The sequence below is a fragment of the Argentina silus genome (assembly GCF_951799395.1).
Source record: "Argentina silus genome assembly, chromosome: 9".
Lineage (NCBI taxonomy): Eukaryota > Metazoa > Chordata > Actinopteri > Argentiniformes > Argentinidae > Argentina > Argentina silus.
In genome coordinates, this window is record NC_139663.1 from 10,610,286 (window position 1) to 10,634,135 (window position 23,850).

General features: G+C 44.6%; 3 protein-coding genes across 3 annotated transcripts; 1 reads left to right on the forward strand and 2 right to left on the reverse strand.

Moving 5' to 3' along the window:
- Positions 1 to 962: 962 nt before the first annotated feature.
- Positions 963 to 7,668, reverse strand: fam117aa (family with sequence similarity 117 member Aa; the record flags this gene model as incomplete). The annotated part of the gene is given in 9 exon segments (XM_083676490.1): positions 963 to 1,010; positions 1,012 to 1,192; positions 1,310 to 1,475; positions 1,652 to 1,835; positions 2,070 to 2,186; positions 2,934 to 3,047; positions 3,294 to 3,389; positions 5,609 to 5,754; positions 7,153 to 7,668. Coding segments are annotated over 9 exon segments (1,170 nt in total). The 5' UTR covers positions 7,271 to 7,668.
- Positions 7,669 to 10,770: 3,102 nt separating this feature from the next.
- rundc3aa (RUN domain containing 3Aa) lies at positions 10,771 to 23,292 on the reverse strand (the record flags this gene model as incomplete). Its single annotated transcript, XM_083677896.1, has 11 exons — positions 10,771 to 10,913; positions 11,218 to 11,324; positions 11,618 to 11,737; positions 11,874 to 12,031; positions 12,161 to 12,326; positions 12,657 to 12,737; positions 13,012 to 13,101; positions 13,464 to 13,549; positions 13,683 to 13,816; positions 14,270 to 14,385; positions 23,186 to 23,292. 11 exons carry the CDS (start codon positions 23,290 to 23,292, stop codon positions 10,771 to 10,773), a joined length of 1,308 nt encoding a protein of 435 aa, XP_083534022.1.
- On the forward strand, positions 16,949 to 18,515 carry zwi (zwilling). The gene is made up of 2 exons (XM_083677897.1): positions 16,949 to 17,476; positions 18,274 to 18,515. Exon 1 carries the CDS (start codon positions 17,023 to 17,025, stop codon positions 17,269 to 17,271), a length of 249 nt encoding a protein of 82 aa, XP_083534023.1. The 5' UTR covers positions 16,949 to 17,022; the 3' UTR covers positions 17,272 to 17,476; positions 18,274 to 18,515.
- Positions 23,293 to 23,850: the final 558 nt, after the last annotated feature.

Sequence of the window (23,850 nt, forward strand, 5' to 3'; positions counted from 1 at the left end):
CTTGACATGCATCTATTCACTATCATTTCTAAGTGCTAGTAATTGAGATTTTGATTCAATTCACTTTGTATGACACACCAATTTGGCTTCAAAGCAAATCATAATGTTCACAGTCACCAACAGGTTTGAAATTAAAAGATTGACTTGGCAGGACCATGTAACATTTTTGGCCATCACATAAACCTGTGGGAGACTGCACAGCATAGTGTGGAGACTACATAATGTGAGGTTAAAATGTGAACACTTGTGTGTCAGACATCACAGATGACAAAAAAACAAGACAAATGGGAAGGCAGCTTCATGAAATCCATGCTTTTAAATGTTACTGTGGTATTAAAAGCTTTCAAGCGCAACTGAGATAGAATTTGGATTCTGGATCAAGTGTAAGTGCTGATTAGTCACATGTTGATTCTAACATTACAGCTATGACTCCTGCTCCCCTTTGGCAGTGGTGACCATTACAGCATGAGTCAAATGGTGTAATCCATTATTCATCAAAGCAAAGCCAATGTGTTTTATCAAAATATTATTTTACACTGGCAAACATCAAAATTATATTTGCCCCCTTAAAGCAAAGGCATTATCACCTTGACTTTTGAGCAGGTGAAGTGACATCACATCACATGCCATCTGCCAAGAGAAAATGACATGTTGCAGTCGGTACATCCAAAGGAGGTGACATGCAGCAGTCCCTCTGAAGTCCAATCAGGAAAGTGCACCAATAGCAGAGTTTATCCTGAGTCTCACAGAGACACCATAGACACACAATCCTTCTGGTTTTGTTGATCTTGATTGGATTGATCTTGCGACTCTTCGTTGTCACAACAGTCACTGATAGAAAGCTGGCAGCCATTATCACCTTCTCTCCTATGAGAATACTTCTCTCCTGTGAGAATACCCTCCCCTGCCTCCCCCCCCCCCGCTCTGCATTCACATGGTGGTTCAGTCCTGAAAGGTTCCACTCAGGTAGCCTCCAACTGCATGTCCAGCTGCCTGGTAGGAGACAGAGCCTTGACCTGAGCAGCCAGTGACAGGTGAGACTGACAGGCCGCGGAACAGGAGGTCCATGGAGGGCAGAAGGGGCTTCAGCAGGCTGACTGGACAGAAGGCAGAGCCTCCATGGGGGGTGAAGTTCACCTTGTTGGGGTCAGGGCAGGATGGCTGGAGGAGAGGTTCACCCGGACATGGAGAGCTGGGGGTGGGGAGAGGGAGGAGAGAAAAAGACATAATACACACAATACATCAACTGTGTGTGTGTGTGTGTGTGTGTGTGTGTGTGTGTGTGTACACCTTTTAAAACATTACTCACATTGCCTCCTCACACACACGCACTCGCTCACAGCCCTCAGGCGGCTCCCTCTGGAAAGAGTAGGTCTTGTTGGGACGGGGGGAGGAGGAGGGCTGCAGTAGGGAGGGGTCCAGAGCAACTGGAGGGGGTGATGGAGAGGGGCACAGGGTCTCACAGTCCACTGGGTCTACACAGAGAGGAGATGACAAAACAAAAAACATGATGATTTACGAACACTACTGTAAGTATATAATAGTCTTACTTTCAAACACATATGCAAATAACATGTCTTCGTTTGATACACTGTAAGGCTCATACTACATGATTTAAAATACAGTACAGTCAAATCACCCATTCACCCACCTGGCTCTCCCATGGGGCAGGGAGACTGGGATGGAGAGAGGAGAGCAGGGTCCAAGGGGCAGGGAGACTGGGATGGAGAGAGGAGGGTAGGGTCCAAAGAGGCAGGAGATGGGTCACTCTGAGAGCCACTGCTGCATCTCAGGGCAGGAACTGGGGCCCTGTGGCCATCTGGGACATCTAGAATCTAATCACGGCAAACAGTGAGACAACTTAATTGACGAAACACTGGGTGTGGTTTCAGCAACAAACGAGCATAAATACAATTGGGGAAATAGTTACAGCTGATCAAGAAAGCAGGATTGAGGTCATGGCTCTGAAAGGGAGTCACTTGAAAGGCAACAGTGGATATAAGCAAGGATTGGGTCATAGTTTAGTCATGGCAGTTTACAGCTGCAGGCCTACATTTCAACATGCTCACCTTGTGCTGGTCCTCAGGCATCTCAGACACAAAGACCCCCTCCAACTCCAGGTTGAGACCCTCTACGCTGCGCCGCAGCCGGGGAGCCAGCCTGCTCAGGGGCATCAGGGGAACAGTCTGGGGAGTGACACCAAGCACATATGATGTTTAAGCGTGATATGACATATTTTGTGTGTGTTTACAATGAAATACCTATGTGCAAGTAGGCCAGGGTGTGTTAAGAGTGTATTCTATATGACTTTTATATGTGCATGCAGAAGGGCATGAGTATGAGGGAGGTAATGTGCCCTGGACCTTGTGTGTGTGTTTCTGTGTGTATGTTTGACACAGTGTGTTTCAGTGTGTATTTCTGTAAAAGCATGGCAGTTGTGCGGGCAGCTTGATGACACCAGCACCTAAGAAAAGCAGTGCTGTTTTTATATCACTGTTGCTAGCTCCTCCCTACTCTGCCAGAGAATCAAGTGAAACAGCAGTGTATAGGAATGCCCTTAAAGGGATACATACTTTAGCCAACATCAAAAAAACGTTTGTAGCCAAATCACCTGTCAGTAACTTCCACAAATGTAGAACTTATTGTTTCCGAATTTCTCCCATTGTTTTTTTGTGGCACAAGTCTGGCCAATGGACTACTTTCAAGGTAAGGACCCATCTGACTAAGTTGTAAAATAGTGAACTATCCCTTTTTAACACTCCCTACTACTCTCTGCACTCATCAAGTCATGTCTCATTTGGGCCATTCAAATAAAATTTGAATATTACTTTCTCGAGAAATTAAAAAAACACACAATTCATAATACAAAAACATGCAAATTGAGCATGTTTAAAAAGTCACAGTGGCATGTGGGAGTGCTGGGACTGCGGTACCTGAGTGGCACCTGGTGCGTGGCCTCCAGGTAGGGGGTGGTGGGGACGCTCATACCCCCCAGAGGGCGGGGCGTGGCGGGAGCGCTTCTGCAGCTGGTGCCTGAGCTTGGCCACCTGAGGGCAATACAGAGAGAGGGGTGGGGCGAGAGTTAGTCACTGCTTTTCTTTTTCCAAAGGAGAGAAAGAGAGGAGGAATAATTCAACACGGAGGGGGGGTGGGGGGAGGGGTAACAGAGGATGGTCCGTGACAACAGCAGAGCAAAAATAGATTGGTCTCGGAATTCTACTGGTGTGTTGTGAGCATGGTGCATTTGAAAGACCTTTGCTCATAGACATTTTCAACCATTAGGAATAACTTGCCTCCCTCAAGTGTTCTGCACTGCCCCATGATGCTGAGCGCTTGTGTCCACCAACACTTCTTCTACCCCTGGTCTCCTCTGCCCAGGAGCTGGGAGTCTATGGACAGAACAGAGATAGGGCCATCAGCACAGTAGTCAGACATGTTGCATATAAACTCTACTTTCAGTAAAAGGAATACAGAATACAAAAGGAATACAGAATACAAAAGGAATACAGATCAAATACAGATCTTTGAACCTTTGGCCATCGAATTTGAAGGACACTGCAGAGCAGTAAATCTGTTTTCTCATCTTTCATTTGACACCTATGGAAGTGAAAGGAGCACTGGAGCTAGGCCTGCTTGATTTGAATAGAGGACAGAAGTGGAGCCCCACAGCTGTCTTGACACACCTGGTCACACACACAGCTGTGCAGAGGCAGGCAAGGAGAAAAACACTGGTGCAAACAACAAACAAACAAAAAACACATGCGAAAAACCATGAAAACCACAGCACGGCATATACAAAAGCAAACAATAGCTGTGTAACTTAAAGCAATACACAGACACTCGTATCAACAGCTAGGCGTACACATGCGCAGACACTTCGCAAAAACAAACAAACATAGAGAACACTTCACATAAAGCGTGCTGTCAACAGGATGAAATTCCGCGCCTCCTTCATTCATCACAAGAGAGACAGTGTGCCGCGCTTCACAGTGTTATGTCCATACCGACATGGGACCGGCTCCTGCTCCTCTACCCACAATCCTCGGAGTGAGCGTCGCTGGCAGCTGAGAGGAAGTAAGTGTGTGGCGGCTCATCAGACGTGCGTGTGCTGAGCTGAGCTACGGTACCAGGCACTCCCTGCCCACGTCTCCACACTCCTGTTCACTGTTCAACTGTTTCACACACACACACACACACACACGCACGCACACACTCCGCCTGGGAAGGATCCGCCTGCCGTTGCCCTACTCTTGGTCAATGCGTATCCTCTGGTGTCTCATGTCCCAAGTGTGCAGCTTCCTCTCGGGGGTCTCTGTAGCCCTCATCCAAAGCACTGGGTTCTCGTCAGTCCTCTCTGGTCAGAAATATCTTGCAGTGTTACGCACTGATGTCATTACACACAGTGGCAGGGGGCCATACATTTAAATAAAAAACTGCAACGCCATCTTGTGTCTGATTTTGTGAACCCATAGCCAGTCAGCCTGGCTAAATAAGTCCAAGAAGGACACTAGTCAGTCACAGTGACACCGGTGTAGTATTACTCCAGCCACCCCTTCCCAAAACATGAACAGGGAGATCACGGGACACAAGCCTATAAAAAGATGCCGGCCCCAGAGTTGGATGACATGTTTAATGTTTCACAGGGGCCAATTCAGTCTTGTGTTTGACCAGTCCAGGCCCATGTCCTTTATAGTGGTTGACTCTCATACTTCATATACTGAAGTATGTATACAAATTGTGTCGTTTCTAAATAGTGAAACCAATATGTACAGTACACAAAAACCCTCAAATAAAAGCTGACAACCTACAGTATACTTTAACCTCATAGTAATTGTTTGATTTCTAATCCAAACTTTTGGAGAAGAAAAAAATTAAAAAGAAGAAAAAATGCTTCGCTGTCCTAATAATTAGGCAGGGCAACAAAGACATTATGAGTCTGTTTTCCCCCCCAAAATCCATCAGAGGGTGGCTGTATGGGAAAATCAGGCCGTGTAGCTACTATAATGGCTGACAAAAGGAGACAGTTATATCGTTTTAAGTAAAACAGAAGACTATGCCATGGGGGGGAGGGTATGGTAGGTGTTGGGGTGGGGGGGGGGGGCTGGGGTGTCTGTATAATGAGGTTGGGAGGGGTCTGCTCTGCACAATGGAGGACTGGGGGGCTTGTTCAGTCTTAACTGTGTCAAGAATGAAGATAGTGCAGAGGAGGGTGGTTATGCTAGCTGAGGCTTTGTGCACTGGATGGTGTGTGTGTGTGTGTGTGGCGGGGGGGGTGGGGGTGGGGGGGGGGTTGCAGATACAGTAGAGGGGGGCACAGGGTTGAAAAGAACAAAACAACTGTTTCCAGTTGGCTGCCTTCCACTGTGAGCTTCAAACTGGAACCGCTAGACACCTGCAGAGCCAACCTCAGATACCCTCACTGTAAGACCTTCAAAACACAGAAAATAGGCCAACAGTATTTTACATCACATAACCTTATCCAATGACGAGTCTCGCCATTCAAGCAGCGCTAGGTAACATTTGAATACAGACTTGTCACGATAATATCCCTCTGTGTCATGTCTACCTGAGTTAATAGCAGTCAATGACATTTCAATGTTGAGCTCACCTGTGTGGCCTTGTCATTGACACAGGTGACTCCTTGGTTCTCTGCCTCCTTGGGCCACTGACCCTGCAGGTATGGTCCAACGATGGTATCCAAGGATAGGGTGCGACGAATGGTTGGCTTTGGGGGGCGGGACTTGGTCCTTTCAGCTTATGGGAACAGAAAAAAACATATGCCTGTTTAATTAAGGCCTACAGTGTCTGATTTATGCCCTGTGTGAATTAGTAGGGATGCAACTGTTATTATTTTGTGTAACAGTGCCCAAGTATGACAAACGTCTGGCAAACTCTTACAAGCTCCATCATACTCAGCAACTTACATGGAGCAAAGATTGTCACGTCATAAAAGAGGCTCAAAACTACCTTAACACTCGTAGGGGGGGCATCCAGGCCTCCCGCCTCCCCCCTCTCCTCAAAAAGCTTGGTGAACATGTAGCAAAAAGTAGGTGTGTGTGTGTGTGTGTGTGTGTTGGCAGCTCTTTGTTATCTCTGGCAGGTGCAAGCCAAGCCACTGAGCCTAGAGCAAAGCCATCAAAGTCATGTTGCACAAGACTGGCAACGGGTCCACTACTGCAACATAGACCACCTCATCTATTCTCCCCGCAAATACCGCTTCCCTCCGCCCCACTTCCCAGGGCAGACAGAATGTAACAATAAACACCACTGCACACACACTACAGTTACATTGTTATAGTTGAAGCACACAGGGGAGTTACACGGCACACAGATCAAAACAAAGGTTCCTTTTTAAACCACAACTCGGTTGGCATGGCACATGCAACAGAGGTCAAAGTGAGAAGGGGTGATAAAGTATCCAAATCATATCTTGACAAGATGCAAGCACCCTAGCTGGAGTGTTCAGGACTTAGGCCCATGTCCTCTATAGTGGTTGACTATCAAAAAATGGTAGGCCAGTATGAGTGTAAGACTTATTTCAGGAGAAATAATTTGGTTGGACCATGCATAACACATTAGGTTGTTAAGCCACAAAAACTGTAAATCACAACGAAATTACAACTGGTTATAGCTAATGTTCAGTAACTTAGCCGAAAACAATAATGCAGGATGCTATGATCCAGTAGGATTAAAGACATGTCATTGGATTTCCTGGTGACCTTTGAAGTCCCATGTAATCACGTTTAGATGTACTAAAGAGCAGATTCCATAATGCATCCCATTATGAAGTAGGCTACATGAGATGAAAATACTGAAGATTAGTGTTATTGTCCTCACTGACGCCATAAAAAAAGAGCCATGATGTCACAGAGAACTCTTTATGTCATGATTCTCATTTGTGATGTAAACAAACTATGCTGAGATGTATTTGTTAATCTAAAAATGTGTATTTGTTAATCTAAAAGAAGATATAAAACTGATGTCCCCGTCAAAACAGATATAAACTTGAGTTTTGAGCTTCAGAATTCATGACAGGGCAACTATTGCTTAAACAACAATAACTACAACACTTGCTTTCACATTCCCAAATTGCCACACTATCACATCTGGCATAAATGAACATGTGTAGAGCACCAAATTTGGCATATTTACCCGTCTTGGCATCTTTGCAGCGCGGTAGCGGTTTATTGTGAAGCTGGAATGGGACCGTGGCTCGAAGTGGTTGTAGACAAGGGTTGCCCCCCCGAACCGCTCCACTTCTGCACGACATCCCCCAACTGGCCCAAGTGCAAAATGTAGCAGCCGACCACACTTCACAACTTTAGAGGCGATCGTATCAAAGCTCACAACAAGTAGTTTAGCCAACCTCTTCTTCTTTGATTGAAACTGAACTGAGAGCAATTATTAAGTGTTTCAAACTTTATTTTCGATGGCTATCCAATATTATGATTAGCCTCTTGCTAGCCAGCCTGCTTTCTTTTGTGATGAACATGATTTCCTTCTAACTTTTCTCTCGAGCTCAAAGGGCAAAACCCATCAAATATAGAATCCTTGTAATTATGATATCATTAAACAATACTATAAACCCAACGTACTATTTTGGTCAACTTTAGTTAATGCAGATTTATCAAACTGTCCGGACACTACGCTGAGAAATGATTAACAATTCCTCTGTCTGCAAACTGACAACAGCTCCACGACATTCTCGTGTCCAATTTACTTACAAGGGGCGAGGCGAAGGGCAAATTCTTGATCTGGTTGGGTACTGAAAAATACTACTGAAAATCTATTGGCCGTAAACTCTATCTATCTATCAAGGGTAAGCCCTCGAAACTTAATGTTCCCTCCCACGTTGTTAAAAAACTAGCACCAGCGTGCACCTTAGACCTCTCCTCCATCTGCTCTCACAACACACATTCCTCCCTCACATTTACCCACATTTCACCTCTAGCATTTTCACCACCATGTAACGTCCGTATTTTAGGCTATTTGAGTGTAAAAGGCCTACAATTCTAAAAGCGCCGATAGTCTAGACTTATTGTTTGAAGAAAAAAAACAAGCCAAAGTAACATTTTTGTGATGAGCAATGAGAAATATGCCTCAACTGGGGGCCACAAATCACTAGATTTCCTGTTGAGGTCACAAAACGTTCTCAAACTTAGATTAGAAACATATGGATTACCTTATTATTTCACTATTTCCACGTTTTTCAAAGAAGACAAACAAACTCAAACTTGTTGCCCTCAAAAGATAGATTTCGATGAACACAAGTCCAAAAACACTAGACCAGCTTGTATTAGACCATTGCATAGAGACAGAAACCCTAAACTGGTTGCTCTTTGGTCTCTGCCTCTTCCTTTCTTGTCCTGACGTAGCGGCTCAGCACATACCTAGCTCCGTCACTTATGGAGCCCTGTCGGACAAAGGGGCAGAAACGCCTACCCCCAGATACGTAGGACTGGCAGGGTTAAACCGGAACAGGTGTAGGCACAGGTTCTCCACTACCGCATAGGTGTCAAGTAACTGGACATGAAGGTAGAAGAAGATGGGGCAAGGGTTGGGGTTAGAGACAGGAGGTAACACAACAAACACACACACACACAGACACACACACTGACACACACACACACACACACACACTCTGACACACACACACACACACAGTGAGTGTTGAGTTGAGGACACTGAACAGGTGAGGTCTATTCAAGGCCGTTGCTTTCCTACCAACACAGCAGTTTAACATAGATCATATCCGACATTCTCTGTTATCAGCCCATCCATCCACACTATAAATCTAACTAAGTGACTGTTTCAGGGCCAACTTGTTAGAGTATTTCAAACTGTGCCAGAAAGGGAGAAAGAGAATAGTTTCATTGACTTGACACCGGCATTACCGGTTATGCAGTGAAGTGAACGCCTCATGGATGGTCTTTATGTACAGATTGACTAATGCCTCTGCTACCTACAGAGCCAGGCCGGTCCCAGGGAACATGAGGTTAAGCTGAGAGCTCATGGAAGGCCAGTGGGCCACATCGCTGCCCCAAGGTATTAAATAGGTGTATCTCTAGAGCTCTGGACCGGAGGGACTTGAGTGAGGTCAGCACCCAGCACAGCACCCCACCAGGGAAAGACGTGGATGGTGTGGGTGAAGGGGAGGGTGTGGGTGAAGGGAGGGGGTATGGGTGAAGGGGACCGGGTGGGCAGCAGTGGTAACAGCAGAGCGGTGTGCTGAGAGAGGCAATCAGCAGAAACAGCCTGTGAAGGTATAAAGCAAGATTAGAAGTTTCAGTGGGTCTTGAGCTCAACTTTGAGGCGGGAATCCTCTGCTCTGCTCAGGGATGGAGGAAGGGGAGTTGGGTTATCTGATTGAAAAGATGTTTACTGTTACACCAAGGGCGAATATAATCTTATCAATTAACAAATAAGAAAATTACATTCTTACATTGATTTAATGTATTGACTAAGTATTGTTAATTGGGTTCTGCACATGCAGGTAAAATGTATTTGCACATAATTGGCCTCGTAGAGATCTTCCATTAATATATATAAATTGCTCTCAAACACAAATACATTGATTAAAGGGTAGATAATGGAGGATTGTTAATTCCCATGTATAACACACATACACCACCACATTTGTCCTTTTGGATATACTGTTACATAAATAAACCACAAGATGGTGCCACAGTGCAACATTATTGCACACCGTTGGACACAATACTCACACTTAACAATGCACTCTCATTTTTATGATAAAAAAGATGTACTCAAACAGGAATTGACATAACCAAAAGAAGGCAGTTTATTGCAACAAATAGCATAGGTCATTGAACAAAAATAACCAAATATATACATATAAGAAGAACATAACACATATTGATTTATAAAATCAGATTGATAACCAAAATATTGAAAGCATAGTAACAACAAAAAAATTGGCGCATACATTTACTCTTACTAAACAGCGATGTCTGATTACTCAAGCAGGTCTATGATACGGCGATTCAGGCGTGGGAAACCCAGCATAATCATTGGAGGGAGAATGCCAATATCATTCAGTCACATGCATCAAACACACTTCTAGACACTATTTTAGCAACACTCTCTCAATCAGCCTCCCATCACAAACACCTAGGGGATAGCTTATGGTTCTTTCAGAATATAGCCTTCGGCCTTCTCCGTCAAAGTGTTCTGACTGCATCCAAAATGCAGTCACTCCAGTTGTGGTCTTATTTTGACAGGCAGACAGGTGGATAATATAGGCCAAGGGCAGGGACTGACTGACATACGAACAGTACAATGAACATATTTATTGGGTGTAGAGAGAGAGAATGGGCAAGAGGATCAGAGGAGATTTTAAATAGATAAATGCTGTAGATGCTTTTGGAAAGTTTTGTAGCTCTGAAATGGAATAGTTTAGGTATGCTAAAAAGGCATTGTATGTTTCTACAGTACACAGGCGGCAGAGATCATTTTGACATCGGAAAGGAGGAGGCCAAGTGTGTTTGTGTGAGTAGGACCACAGACAAGACAAACCAGTATCCCATTAGTTTCATCATCATAACTTTACTTTCATGTGAAAAACAACCTGGATTAGTGATTTACTGTTTGCCCTTTAACCTTTGCGAACATGAGGCGGTTTGAGTAGCATAGGGTTGGCGACAGACTGTGTTGATGGTAGCAGTGTTGTTGATAAGGAAGATGGATGTTCATGGTCTACGCAGCATCACCAGGCAGATATGCAGGAGGGTGGGGTTGATGTGGCGCCCCCTAGCTGGGGGAGATAGCAGGGCTGGGGTCCGTGCTGATGTTGACCAGACACTCGCTGGACTTGAGGCTGGCCAGGGACTTGCAGCTGGGGAGAGAGGCCAGAGAGCCACAAAGACCCAGCATGGAAGGGGTGTAGTCTTTTTCTAGGAGGAGAGAAAGGAAGAGACACAATAAAACGTTGTCCCTACAGCACGCTTTGACTGACTACCAGCATAACTTCAACACCTACACAAAATACACACCACAGATAGGGTTCAAACATGCATTTGTATGGGTGTGTTTTAGACATGTGAATGCTACTGAATGGGCTTGTGTGTCTGTGGGGTTAGCTGTGTTGGACGGTACACAATGCATGACAGTGGGCGCATTTCTGTAGCAGTGTGCATTGACATATTTCAGCGAGTTTGTGCATTTAATTGTTTGAGAGAGATTGTGTGTGTTTAATACCTGTTGAGCACCATGCTGCATCTCCATTCAGTTTTCCATCCGTCCTCTGGGATTCTGAGTTCAGGCTGACCTCAGCAGAAAGCAGTTCCATACTGTGGAAGCTTCTCCTGAGGGAATGAATGACATCATGGAAAACTGTTACAGTACATAAACATCCTGACATACAGAAACGCATGCATGCACACACACACAGATGGACGCAAACAAGCTTGTTAGAGGAGCCTTACACACACACACACACACAAACGCACGCACACACACCGAAAGATGGACACAAACACTAGCAAGGACACACACACACACACACACACACACACACACACACACACACACACACACACACACACACACACACACACACACACACACACACACACACACACACACACACAGGTTTTACCTGCGGAAGAGCTTGACATCCCCCTTGTTGTTGTAGCCCCGCATGGAGGGCCACTGGTTGACCAGCGGGATAGACATGTCCTTGGCAAGGTGAGAAGAATCACAGGGGATGAGGGCAGTTCTAGAGGGGATACATGGTGCATGATACATCACCAACCCTGATGTACAGTACTGCATTTTATATTGTAAGTGTGCTGTGTGTGTGTGTGTGTGTGTGTGTGTGTGTGTGAGTGTGTGTGTGAAGAATGTGATCTCACAGCTGTGCCTGCAGCTCCAGCACGATGGCCTCCAGCTCTTTCTTCTCCTGCTGGCTGGCTACACTGAGCTCCTCCAGCCTGGCACTTAGACGCTTGTTCTCCGTCTCCACGTTCTTCAGCTGGGACTCCCGCAGACGCACCAACTCTTCCAGGTACCCCTACACCAAAACAGACGCACAGTGGGTTAACTAGGACAACACAGTGGGTTATTTCCACCAGGTAACTATTTTCTGTGAAGAGATTCTACATCAGGTTTTACGATAGGTGGTCAAGGTGTGAGCGGTCACCTTCTGGGCATAGACGATCTTAAACCTTTGCTCCATCTTGCGACACTTGTTACTCCAGCTCTCCTCGTCGGTGACCAGGGGGATGTAGGGGTGCTCTGGGACACTTTCATCACTGGCACTGCTGTCCACACTGCGCCGGTCGTCCTCGTCACTCATGTAGTCATAGCTGCAGGGGACACGCGGTACGTAGACACCGTCAGACCCTGGTCATGGCTGCCATGTATGTTTATAGTCTCTAAACTATTGACTAGCACAACGTGATAGAGAGTCTGTCCGTTCCTTTCTCAATTGTTAGAAAATCGATTCCTCACGTCCTCTACTCCGTCCTCCACTCACTTCTTCTCGAAAAGCATTGAAGGAGAATATCTAAGGGGAGAGTCCTAGATCTTCTCCTCCATTGTGTTCTGAGTAAGTAGCGAGGGGAGGACAGAGGAGAGGACAAGACGGAGGAATTGAGTTCCTGACAATTGAGAAAGGGCCCTTGTGTTTGTCTCACCTCTGAGTGAACTTCAGGTAGGGGGTGTAGTCAATCACTGCAGGTGACTTCCCATCCAGCACCTCCCCCTTCAGGCAAAAACTGGACAAAGAGAGAACATATTCTAAAATATTCATTATCAATACCAATGCTCAGGGCCCATTAAAAACATTTAATCTAGATCAGAATGATACAGATTCTTTTTGGCAATCCAGGATCAGATCTATCTGGCAGATTTTGAGTAGTAGGAGGGGAAATCAGACAGCTCAATCTGAACCTGGATAACCAAAAATAATCTGCATCATTTTGATCCAAAATAAAAATGTGGAAATACTGGGCTCTGATTCTGAGAGCTAGTATTTGATGCCTCAAATACCTGAAGTCGATGGCGCTGAGTCCGATGAGCATGCCTGTCAGGACTGTGGCCTCCTCTCTCAGCATGATGGCACCATCGTCATAGAACCTCCTGCAGTGCAAGTAGTGATGATTAGTTGACATTGGGCCCCAATTTGATTCAGCAAATAGTGCTGAGCAGAGAAAAAAGTACAACTCCTACAGTACCTTAGAATACTCTAGAGCATGAGTTTTAACAATGGTTTTGAGAAAACTGTAATGATTCAATCAGAGTTTTTGTAAACAGTCTGCAACTGCAATGTATCGCTACTATCCAAAACTTCCATTGGACTATATCTCATTGTGTCTACTAGAAATATTATGGTAAAGATGGCCCAATTTTACCTATTTTTGCACATGCAAATTGGGGCCCATAATGTGAAGGTATTTAGACAGCTTGTGTGATATTGGTAATTATACTGTGGTCTATCTGACCTTGTTGTTCGTGTGTCCCTTAGGGCTGTGGCAATATACTCAGACAGACGCTTCTCCATCATAGCCACACGAATCCATGCCCGACCCTGCAGACGAGAGGGAGGGGGAGAGAGAGAGAGAGAGAGAGAGAGAGTTGCCTGTACGTACAGTTGACTGAGAGAGAATGAATTTTGCTCTAAATCTACAACACACACACACACACACACACCCCTACCCTACCTTGGCACGTGATGTGCTAATGTTTTCGATGTTCTCGATGCTGGCAATGCAGTTATTCTGCACCTTGCTGCATGCCAGCCGGATGTAGTCCCAGAAACTGCGCTGGCCATCTGAGCTGAACCAGCTCCCTGGACCTGGGCCAAGGTTGAAACACAATCACATCAATTCACATCTGCTGCAACAGCCCACACAGTGCCCCTGTCTCTTCGCACACAGCAGAGCGGATTTACCTACAGATACAGAAACTACTGTATAACAGGGGAGGCTGGTGGAGATAGAAATTGGAGGACGGGCTCATTGTAATGCATGGAATGGAATGAGGAATGGTATCAAACACGTGTTTCCACCACCTACCAGCCTAGACCAGCCCTGCTGTATATACACCTCACCATATACCCAGATGGACATGAGTAATTACATATGTCTGGCATATTTCCTTTGTGAAAAAGGAAAACTGGAAACTAGGGGATCCCCCATCCCCAGCCTTGAGGCTTCTGTTTATAGAACTTTAGCTAAAAGACTGAATAGAAGGTACGACCGATGGGCACCGCCCATGCACATGAAATGTCCTTAATCTGAAGTTTCACCTTTGAAGCGGTGGCTGAGGATGTGTTCCAAAATGGCAGCAAAGTTGACAAACTCCTCGGACGAGTCATCAATGGGCTCGGCCGTGTACTTTTCCAGGAGGGTTTTCACTGAGAATCTGAAAGAGAAAAAGGAAAGAGAGACAGAGGAGTAAGAAACATAGAAGATACTCTAGAAATGTATTTGGGTAAACCCATGAAGCATGTTCAAAGAATGTCGGTAAAAACACAAAACGGTAAAGTGGTATAAGACGAGGGAAAGCATACTGTAAAAAACACACCGTAGTGCACAAAGAGGACAAATGTACTACTGTAGTTGAGCCTCACAACAATAGTGGGGAGGAGTTTTTTGGGAGCAACGCCATCGAATCCTTCTGAGGTCACCCCCAATTGTCGTGTGTGCAACACAATGTCCCCCTTCAGATGCTTGGCAGCGTCGCTGTGACAACAACACAATTAACACCCTTGTCTTAACCAATGGCAGATGACACCGTTGTCGGTATGGCAGCCTTTGTCCACTCTGGGCTTCCAGGTCATATTGGGTCACTGTCCGTCCCTTGGTCTTGTCTTTCTAAGGGACCAGCCATGATCACAGAATGATCAAATCACCCACCCTCTCCCCCCCCTCCTCTACTCGCGGTGGTCTGATCTATTTAGGGCAGCTGTGGCCACTGGTTTAGTTTGGCTGCTGACCTCTCGATCTCTCCCCACACCACTAAGAGCTGGGGGCTATGCTGTGTGTGAGATAGGAGTCAGAGTCCAGGCACAGACTAGGGCTGACTGCCTGCTGTTCCATGGGAAACACCAGCATCACCGAGGGCAAGACTGCCCTTGCTGTAGGCAAAACCTCCATAGCCAGGGGCAAGACTACCGTCTCCATGGGCAACACCTCCATCTTCAGGGGAGTGACCACCACCTCCATGGGGGACTCCACTATCCAGAGGGAAAAGACTACTGTAGCACTGGGCAAAGCTAGCTTCAGCAGAGGCACCACTACCACCTCCTTCCGCAAGGCATTCCTTCCAAAGCGCAGGACCACCTAGATGGACAGGACCCCGGACGCCAGAACCAAGACTCCCAAAGCAGCGAAGACGTCAAAAAAAGACTCTACCCATGAGTGGAAGACTGCATTCTTGTCGAGCAAAACCACCTTCACTAAGGGCAGCACCTCAGTTCTGAAGACTAAGTACGCCATCTCCTGGGGCCAGTCCACCATCTCGTGGTCCAGAACCACCATCACCATGGGCAAAACCACCGTAACAATGGGCAAGACCTCTGTCACACGAGGCGAAACCAGCAGCTCTCTGAGCACACTGACCTTCAGACATGGAGAGAAATCTGTGTCTGTGGTCAAAACCACCCTCACCAGGGGAAAAGATACTCAAAGGAACATCTACTGGGATTTTCACATGTGATCATTGTAGAGACACTGAAACTGATGGATATGTATCAGGTCAGTTTTTAGCAGGTCAGTAGCTTAAAATCCTGTCCATAATCAATGGTTGCATGTGTGTTATCAAATGTGCAGCATTCTGCTCAAGTGTCAATGAAGCAATGTTCCAGAAACAAACGTCTAATATTCCTTTAAAAATGCAAATCAAATACCTGATTACTGCTCTGGAATCCCACGTGAGAATAGTGTTAAATGTGTAACATATCTAATGGGCTTGAAATCGGATGAGTACGATTTTATGGAGCCACACAGAGAGCATTATTCAAATGCGTGACTGATGAAATGAGGTTTGTAGTGTGTTGGCAAGGGGGGGAAGAGAGAAACAGCTGTGTGATTTATGTGGAGACACAAGAGAGCGTGTGTCATCAGCTCTTTCCTGAGAACCTAAAAGGTGATTCATATTCTGAATATAATCAAAATGCCCTCATTTTTGGTATAAAAACAATGCATGCTGATGATATTGGTCATTATCTTAAGGTTGCAAGCATTATAAAAGCTGTAGTATGTTCAGCAAGACAGACTTAAATAAGTGAAAGTTTTGTCAAGATTGACTGATAACAAGATGCTCATAAATATAACCTTGCCTCAACATTGCTTGGCTTGATTTTTCTTTTGTTTGCAAATTTTACTTCATAATATTATCCAAAAGATATCCCATTCTGAAGGCGGAATACAATTTCATGGAGACACACACATGGATAAAAACAGCCAATGAACCACACCCATATTGGAGACGGAAGGCTACGATAACCAAGAAAGAAGAGGTCAAAGCCCATAGGTGGGAAACCATGAACACACGCAACCTTACCTTTACCATGTATTACATTGTATGCCTCATGTTACACATGTTCCATACAGTTTCACAAAGAAGCAACGCTTTACAATCAGGGGATATAGGGAACAATGCCATAGAATCAAGTGATGTCACCACAGATTGTCCCCTGCGCAACAATGTCTCCTTCAGCCACACAGTGTCGTCGTGGCGACGGGACAATTGCTTCAGTGTCCCCGGCCCTCAGATAGGCTAGAGCCTCCTACGACAGCCTCTGTCCATTCACAGGGACACATGGGTGGTATGTGGCCTTCCAGAGCCCACGTCTACAAGCTCAACGAAAGCATTATGTGACACGGGGGTAGCACTATCCACGCTTAGCATTCTGGTCTGGTCCGGACTGTAGCTGCTGTTACTATCACACCCAAGGCTTGTTGAGCGGGGTGTGCTGCATGAGTGTTCGATGCGTTTCGTCAAGTGAACCCCAAAATCCACCACCTCAGCTGGGTCAAGAAAACGACGACCTCCTCAATGGGCAACACCAGCATCACCGAGGGGAAGACGGCCCTCACCTTGGGCGGCAGTACCATCAAGAGGGGAAAGACCAAGATCGCCTTGGGCAACTCGTCCATCACCAGGGGCAAGAGCACAACCTCTCTGGGCTCCTCCACCATCACCAGTGGGAAGACCAAGCTCACCATGGGCAATGCCTCGTTCAGCAGGGGCACCACCACCACCTCATTCCGAAAAGCGTTTTTATCCAAGCGCAAGACCCTCTAGATGAGAGGGGACCTCATCACTGGGTGGGGGGACTGGCGGCTCTCTGGACAACACAAAAAACATTACAACACCATCACAGGGGACATATGGACATCATCACTTCAACATCTGCAGGTTTTTATCTAAATTGACTTCTACAAACACTGGATTAAATTGCTTTGGACCTTTTACTTTCTCGACCATGCAGGATCTATCAAGGAAACAGGTCAGTGGTATTAGAACTCTCAATAAACATATGATGTTTTCAACTTCACCCATGACTTCAGGTGAGTCCTCCTTGGATCATGTTTTGTAAAGAAGTGAATATGCATGATACTCTGGTACAACACTGATTGGAACTTAGCGCATCACAGTTGGCCTGCTACATTGTTGATGATAATAAAGCAGTTCAGGCATGGCTGCATGTATCTTTTTTACAATACGGCATATCAAAGAAATCAGCTCAGCTTGCAAGATTGCCTTACTGCACTTACACAGAGGACAATAACAGTGAGAACAGTTCTGATGTGGTAACAATACGAAAATCTCAAAGTCTCATACTTGAATAATTAGAATTATTGTGATGAATAGATGATCAGAGATTAGAATCTCCTGATTTGAAGGGGAGTTAAAGCGGGAACCACTGGCATGCCTAAAATGCTAATGGATTGAGTGCCACAGCAAGATGCTCTTGGTACGATTTGACACTGAAAAACAACTGCACAGCTTTATAACAAGAGTCTTTTGTGCGCCCTCTCACTCTCCTTGGATCTCAGCCAGGCCCACTCTCAGGTCTCTTGAAATACCCCCTTGTTCATGTTTCTCTTTTCTACTGTACTACAGTTGAGATTTATTTGAAGAACACTTATAATAATGGTTATTTAATTTGTCCAAAATAATCTCCAGACACAGAGAGCTGGAGCATAGGACTGCCTATTCAATACAGCTCTCAAACTGGGAGTTGTCTCCAGCCCCTTCAATCTCTCCCTTTCTTTCTCTCCCTCTCACTCTCTCTCTCTCTAGTTTTGGCATAACCAGCAGGATCAGCTGACACTGGAGGACTCTTCACTGGTTTAACATCCTGAGAGAGATGTTCTACACCGGGTGTGTGAGCACCTGGAGGAGCTCCCTCCTCTCTTCTTCCAATAAGGAAGATGTGTTCAACTGAGGAGGGAGATACACTCAAGTCTGCCCTGAACACCTCATTGGAGGATATAGGATTATTGGAATCATTTTCTCTGATGGGGGGGATAAAAAAAAAAAAAAAGAAAAAGAAAAAGAAAAAAAATGTATTGATGTCATCAAGAGAAAGTGAAAGTTACCAGACATACCAGACTTCTCCTATGTGAATGAGGACCCAGACAGAGGGTTTCAAGGCCAGCGTATGTGCAATGGATGAGTGTGCAGGGAGACCGATAGAGGAGCTGAGTTAGGAAGAGCTGAGGGCATCATTCATAACAATGAACATAATGAGGGGCTTTAATATGAAGGACATCAGTATGTCACAGAGGAAAATAGTGGATAGTGGATGGTATAAGATGTTTGGTATAAGATGCTCCTGCTGGTAATGTTCACAATGCAATGCCAATGAACCTTGCATATGTTTAGTAAGGCAGAGGTCAAGAGTAAAACAATAATATGCTTGCTTAACTAGAGGAAAATGGGAAACTAGAGGATCATTAGGCTGAATAGAACTTCCATAGATGTTGTCCCTATTATAATTTGTTATTCTAAAAGGGCAGGCTAAGAGGGATCTCATGCTACTTTAACATGCACAATGAACAATGGGACCTCCACTTCCAAGTGGATGAAAAGCGTTTTTTTTATTTTGTTTTACTGAGGAAAAAAAGTGGAGCAAAGAGAGAGAGAGAGAAAGAAACCATGAGGCTGAGAGGGAGAGGGAGAGAGAGCGTATCAAAGAGTGAGCCCATTGTCACCCTTTGCCACTGTACTACATAGGCCTATACAGAAGGGCATACTCAGAATGAAGGACCATATACAGTACTTTACAAACCCCTCATTCAAGATTCAGAAGTGATTTGCACTTGCAGTGGACACTTCACATTTCCTTCACAGGGCATTGCATCTGTGATGGCAGATTCTAGAGCCACACCCAGAAAAGCTTGAGGGCCTCCAAAGACAAAAGATGACTTGCCCTTCCTTCTCATCCTTTTCCTTTTGTTCACAGGGAGCAATATAGACGTAGGCTAGGACCTCAAAAGTCCTAACTATCTTATTTATGTTTTCTTAGGTTCAACGTGCTGGTACCATCTGTGTTCATCGAGTCATGGACCTCATCATAAGAGCTCTTAGGCCAGAATATGCAACAAGTAACGATCATTATGTTCATATATCCAGTGGCCTGTAACAAGATTCCCTAGCGATAGCTGTTTTTCCTGGTTTGGCCCTTTTCACCATAGAATAGTATCAATTGCCATTGCCTGTGAAAAGATTTGAACATCCACTGCATCAATCCAGTTCCCTTGAATGAACCAAGCACAGATGACACACTGGTTCCACCAGATAAAATTATAAAATGTTGCCCATAGCAACAGTTATACTGTCAGGCTGTAGAGAAAGAAAATCATGATTAAATTATTGTTATTATTCTGGACATGGTAAATATCATAAGTTGTTTCTCCTTAAACCCCAGTCCAGTACTCTGGACTTGAAGATTCTGTCATGAAACTAGTGTCAACTGGATTGTCAATATTTGCTAAATTTGCTACATTAAAACACTCTTAAAATCAATACATGAGCTTTTTTATAAGGAGACTTTCCCAGCTGGACAAAAAAATCCATCATCTTGAATGACTGACCTTAAGACCTTCAACCCTGGGGACATGATTCATTTTGTCAAATCCCCATAACGCAGATATTGTTCCCTGTGACGATGACAGTATTTGAACAAGACTTTACTGTACACAAATATCTATTGCTGCACATGTAGGCCTCTTATCAAAATAAGTTAAACATGATTTGGTAGACAGATTGAAACACCACTATGCCATTACAACGCTAGAAAACATGTTGACAACTTGGCGTAAGAGTTTTTAACAGCACATTGTGAAGCCAGTTTGTCAACAATCTTGATGACAAAGTTAGTTGGGGATGAGCCTTTTGCACAAATGTCTGATATTTCAGCATTGTAGCAAGAACCCATGACCCTCCCCAAGCCTTAAAACACAGAATATAGATTCAGTTTAAGGATGCATGAACAACTCTGGGGTCATGATAACATCAAGCCAAACAAATGGCTTTCACAAAGACGTCCCACGTCATTTTGCTACACAAAATGAAAAATAGGGAATTCAAACTTGTTAATCTGTGTGTGTTGATGTATGGTAAATGGTAAATGTGTATGGTGTGATATTGAAGGAAAAGTTGCATGTGTCAAAATGAATATATACACATGCATTAGACTTAGAACAATGTTAATGCTTCTGCTAGTGTGCTAACTGAAGACTAATGCAGGCTTGGCTGGGAGGAGTGGCTAGTGATGTGAAAGTAACTGTGTCTCTGTCAGTCGAACTTGTTTTATTACCCCCTCCATTAGCGTTAGCTCTTGGGCACTTAGATACTGTATAAGGGCGGCCAGAACACACAGGTGCGTCCACATTCTCTTACAGCCACATCAAATGGACTCCAGAACGGTTGCTTACTGGGACTTCTAGCAGGTTTTGCACCAAGGCAGTCCTGCCCTGCTGATTTTCACAATGATCGTAGTCAGGCCACTTGCAATGCCAGCCTGACTGAACGCACAGCCAGAGGGCCTGAGGCCACAGCAGATATCTCTATCCAGTGGGATGGACAGTCACACAACATTTGACTGCTTTAACGCCAACTCAGCAGGGCAGTCACTGGAAAATGGTTGGCAAGATGAACGAAAACAAGCCACGTTGACTTACAGCAAGACTGCTTGTTTGACTGCAATGCCAATACATGTATGCTCATGTGCTAAACAAGAGAGAGGAGGATCTGACAGCAACACAGATGTTTTCAATTATTCCAGGCCTGGGAGCATTACCCTCACACTGAAGTTAATCTATGACTCTCATTGAAAAGTGGATGAAATTGAGCAATTAGCATTACTGATGAAAATCTGTTTTGAGTATTTATTTTTTGTCTGGTGTCGTATTGTATTTCGTCTTTAAATGTCTTTTAAAAATGTCCTTGGCACGGTCAGCCACTGACCAATGATCAAATTGCAACAAATGTCTCTTTGTGCTCTCGCTAATCTTTCTTGGAGTCTGTGTTTTTAAATCTTTCTTTCTTTTTGTTCTATGTGATGTTGTACTTGTTCTATTACACTGCATGTTTTGCTTAAAGCAGGCAGAACCTTGGACAGAGAGGTACTGTAATAAAAGTGCTTAATCCTGTTCGATTCGAGTCTGAAGTTTTCATTTTTTTAAATTCTTATTTCAATGCAGAAAACACTCAACTCAGGTCAATATGAGGACACAGCGAATCTGTTTGATATCCCATGGGTGGCAGTGAGGAAATATATCCATACACAAGGAATGCCTAACATCTTTTTCAAAAAGATGATCTACGGTAGAGCTTGAGTGATGTCACTCCTTCTTGCCCTCTGTAGAACAATGACCCCTTCAGGCCATAAATCATGTCTCCTTGACAACAGGACAATGGGCCCCCTGACCTGTCAGGGTGACAACACACACAGGACACTGGACACATACATGGCTGCTAGGTCCACATCTTGCCATGGGGGTGCCCACAGATAAAATATTCACATAGCGAACATACAATCTGCGAGCCACAGACCCACACGTTTGAGGCAACAATTCTATTGCTGTTCATAGAGCTTCCTTTGTAATGACAGCTGATGACTCACCATTGTACATGTTAATACACAGAACAAGACACATACATATGAGTTTACGGTATGAATGTATATTGGACAGCACAAACACGGTAATACAAGAGTAATATTCATCATGCAACCTTCAAACACTAAGCCACCATTCACATCCTTAAAATCATAAGCCTGCTTGAATTGGCTTCCCCTAATACATATCAATAATATCATATCTTAAACTGTATGATTATGTCTAGATATCAGGTTTCATGATAATAAGTATGTGTCATTTATTAGGTATGAGGTAGCATAGAGGATGTAGGGAAAATTCACTTGTGTACAACAATGTCTCCTACACTGAGTAATCAATGGCATTTATGGGGCGACCAAGTGCATGGGACATAACTGTACTGCAGTTTTATTGGAATAGTATCAGAACTAGACCTCTGGTACGTTTTAGAAGGAGATCAGCTGACAAAGATGGATGTTGTAGGTCTAGAAACATTCTCCAGAGAGTAATGCAACAACATGCCTGCAGGAGGAATTCCACTGGGTGTTTATAAATGCACGATTAAGCAGAAACAAATGGCATTAGATGCTGATTTAAAAAAAAAAAATCGGCTTTATCCTACGCAAGGCCTCGGCTATAGAATGTCCTTGTCCTAAGGAAGGCTCTCGTCATTGCAATATCACTCGGAGGGAGCAATGCCCTCTAAACCGTGTCCAGGCCGTTCTATTACGGAACTAATGACAGTGGCGAAAACGCATCTTTGCCTGCAATTTCTTTAGTAACGTGACTCAATCGATCGACTTAGCCTAAAGAATAGCCTAATAATAAAAAATAATCATCATTCAATTCACTGTCCCCCAACAGTGGCCTTGTGTGCGTCTGTAGTCTTCGCTGTGCTATGTTTTTGCTTTGTTTTTGTTTTCGTTCTTTCTTGGGTGACAGCAAGACAGACTATTTAAATGATAATGACACTGCAAAACCGTTTAATTGTAAGACATAGAAAACATAAAGCATTGGAAATGTATTTGAAAGCATGCATGAAATGGTATGTACGATTTACCATGACATTCCAAACAAACGAGGGATATGTCCCATTGTTTTGTAGGTACCTGCAAACAGTGATAAGATTCTTTCGTTCCACGCCGACGCTCCGAGAAGATGCCTTTTTCGATGTCAAACCCATAGCCATTGCTGTGTGGACACAGCCCGACTCCATTCAGCGGCGGCAAGGAGCCCTCGGGTAGCCCTGCACCACAAGACCCCTCCCCTCCCCTCCCTCGACGGCCCTATGCCATATACCGGTGTCCTCCGCCAGGCAGGCAGAGATGCTGAAGGAGGTGAAAATAGAGGCTGCTCTACGTAGGCACGCGCGCTCACGATTCACAATTGACTTATGCACTGAAGCCGATATTAGGCTATACAAATATCCGATGCACATACATAGGCCCACAATTACACAGATAATACAGTTACGACATGAAATATAAAAGCCTTACAAATTATAAGGCTATGATATGAGGTTTAGGCCTAGTTGCTTCATGAGAAATGAAGCCAATATTGACTTGACTAAGACATCTAGTACTGTCACATTTTCTTTTATAAATAAAACGTTGATCACATGAATCGATCTGGATCTTATGGCGAATTGATGAATGCAAAGCGAGAAAGCTGAGCTAAATTGGTGAGTTGTAGTAATTGCGATTGGCCACAGGGTGGCAGGGTCCTCTAGACGAGGAGTCGCTCTGATATTCTTCTTTCCGAGTCGTTGATTGTT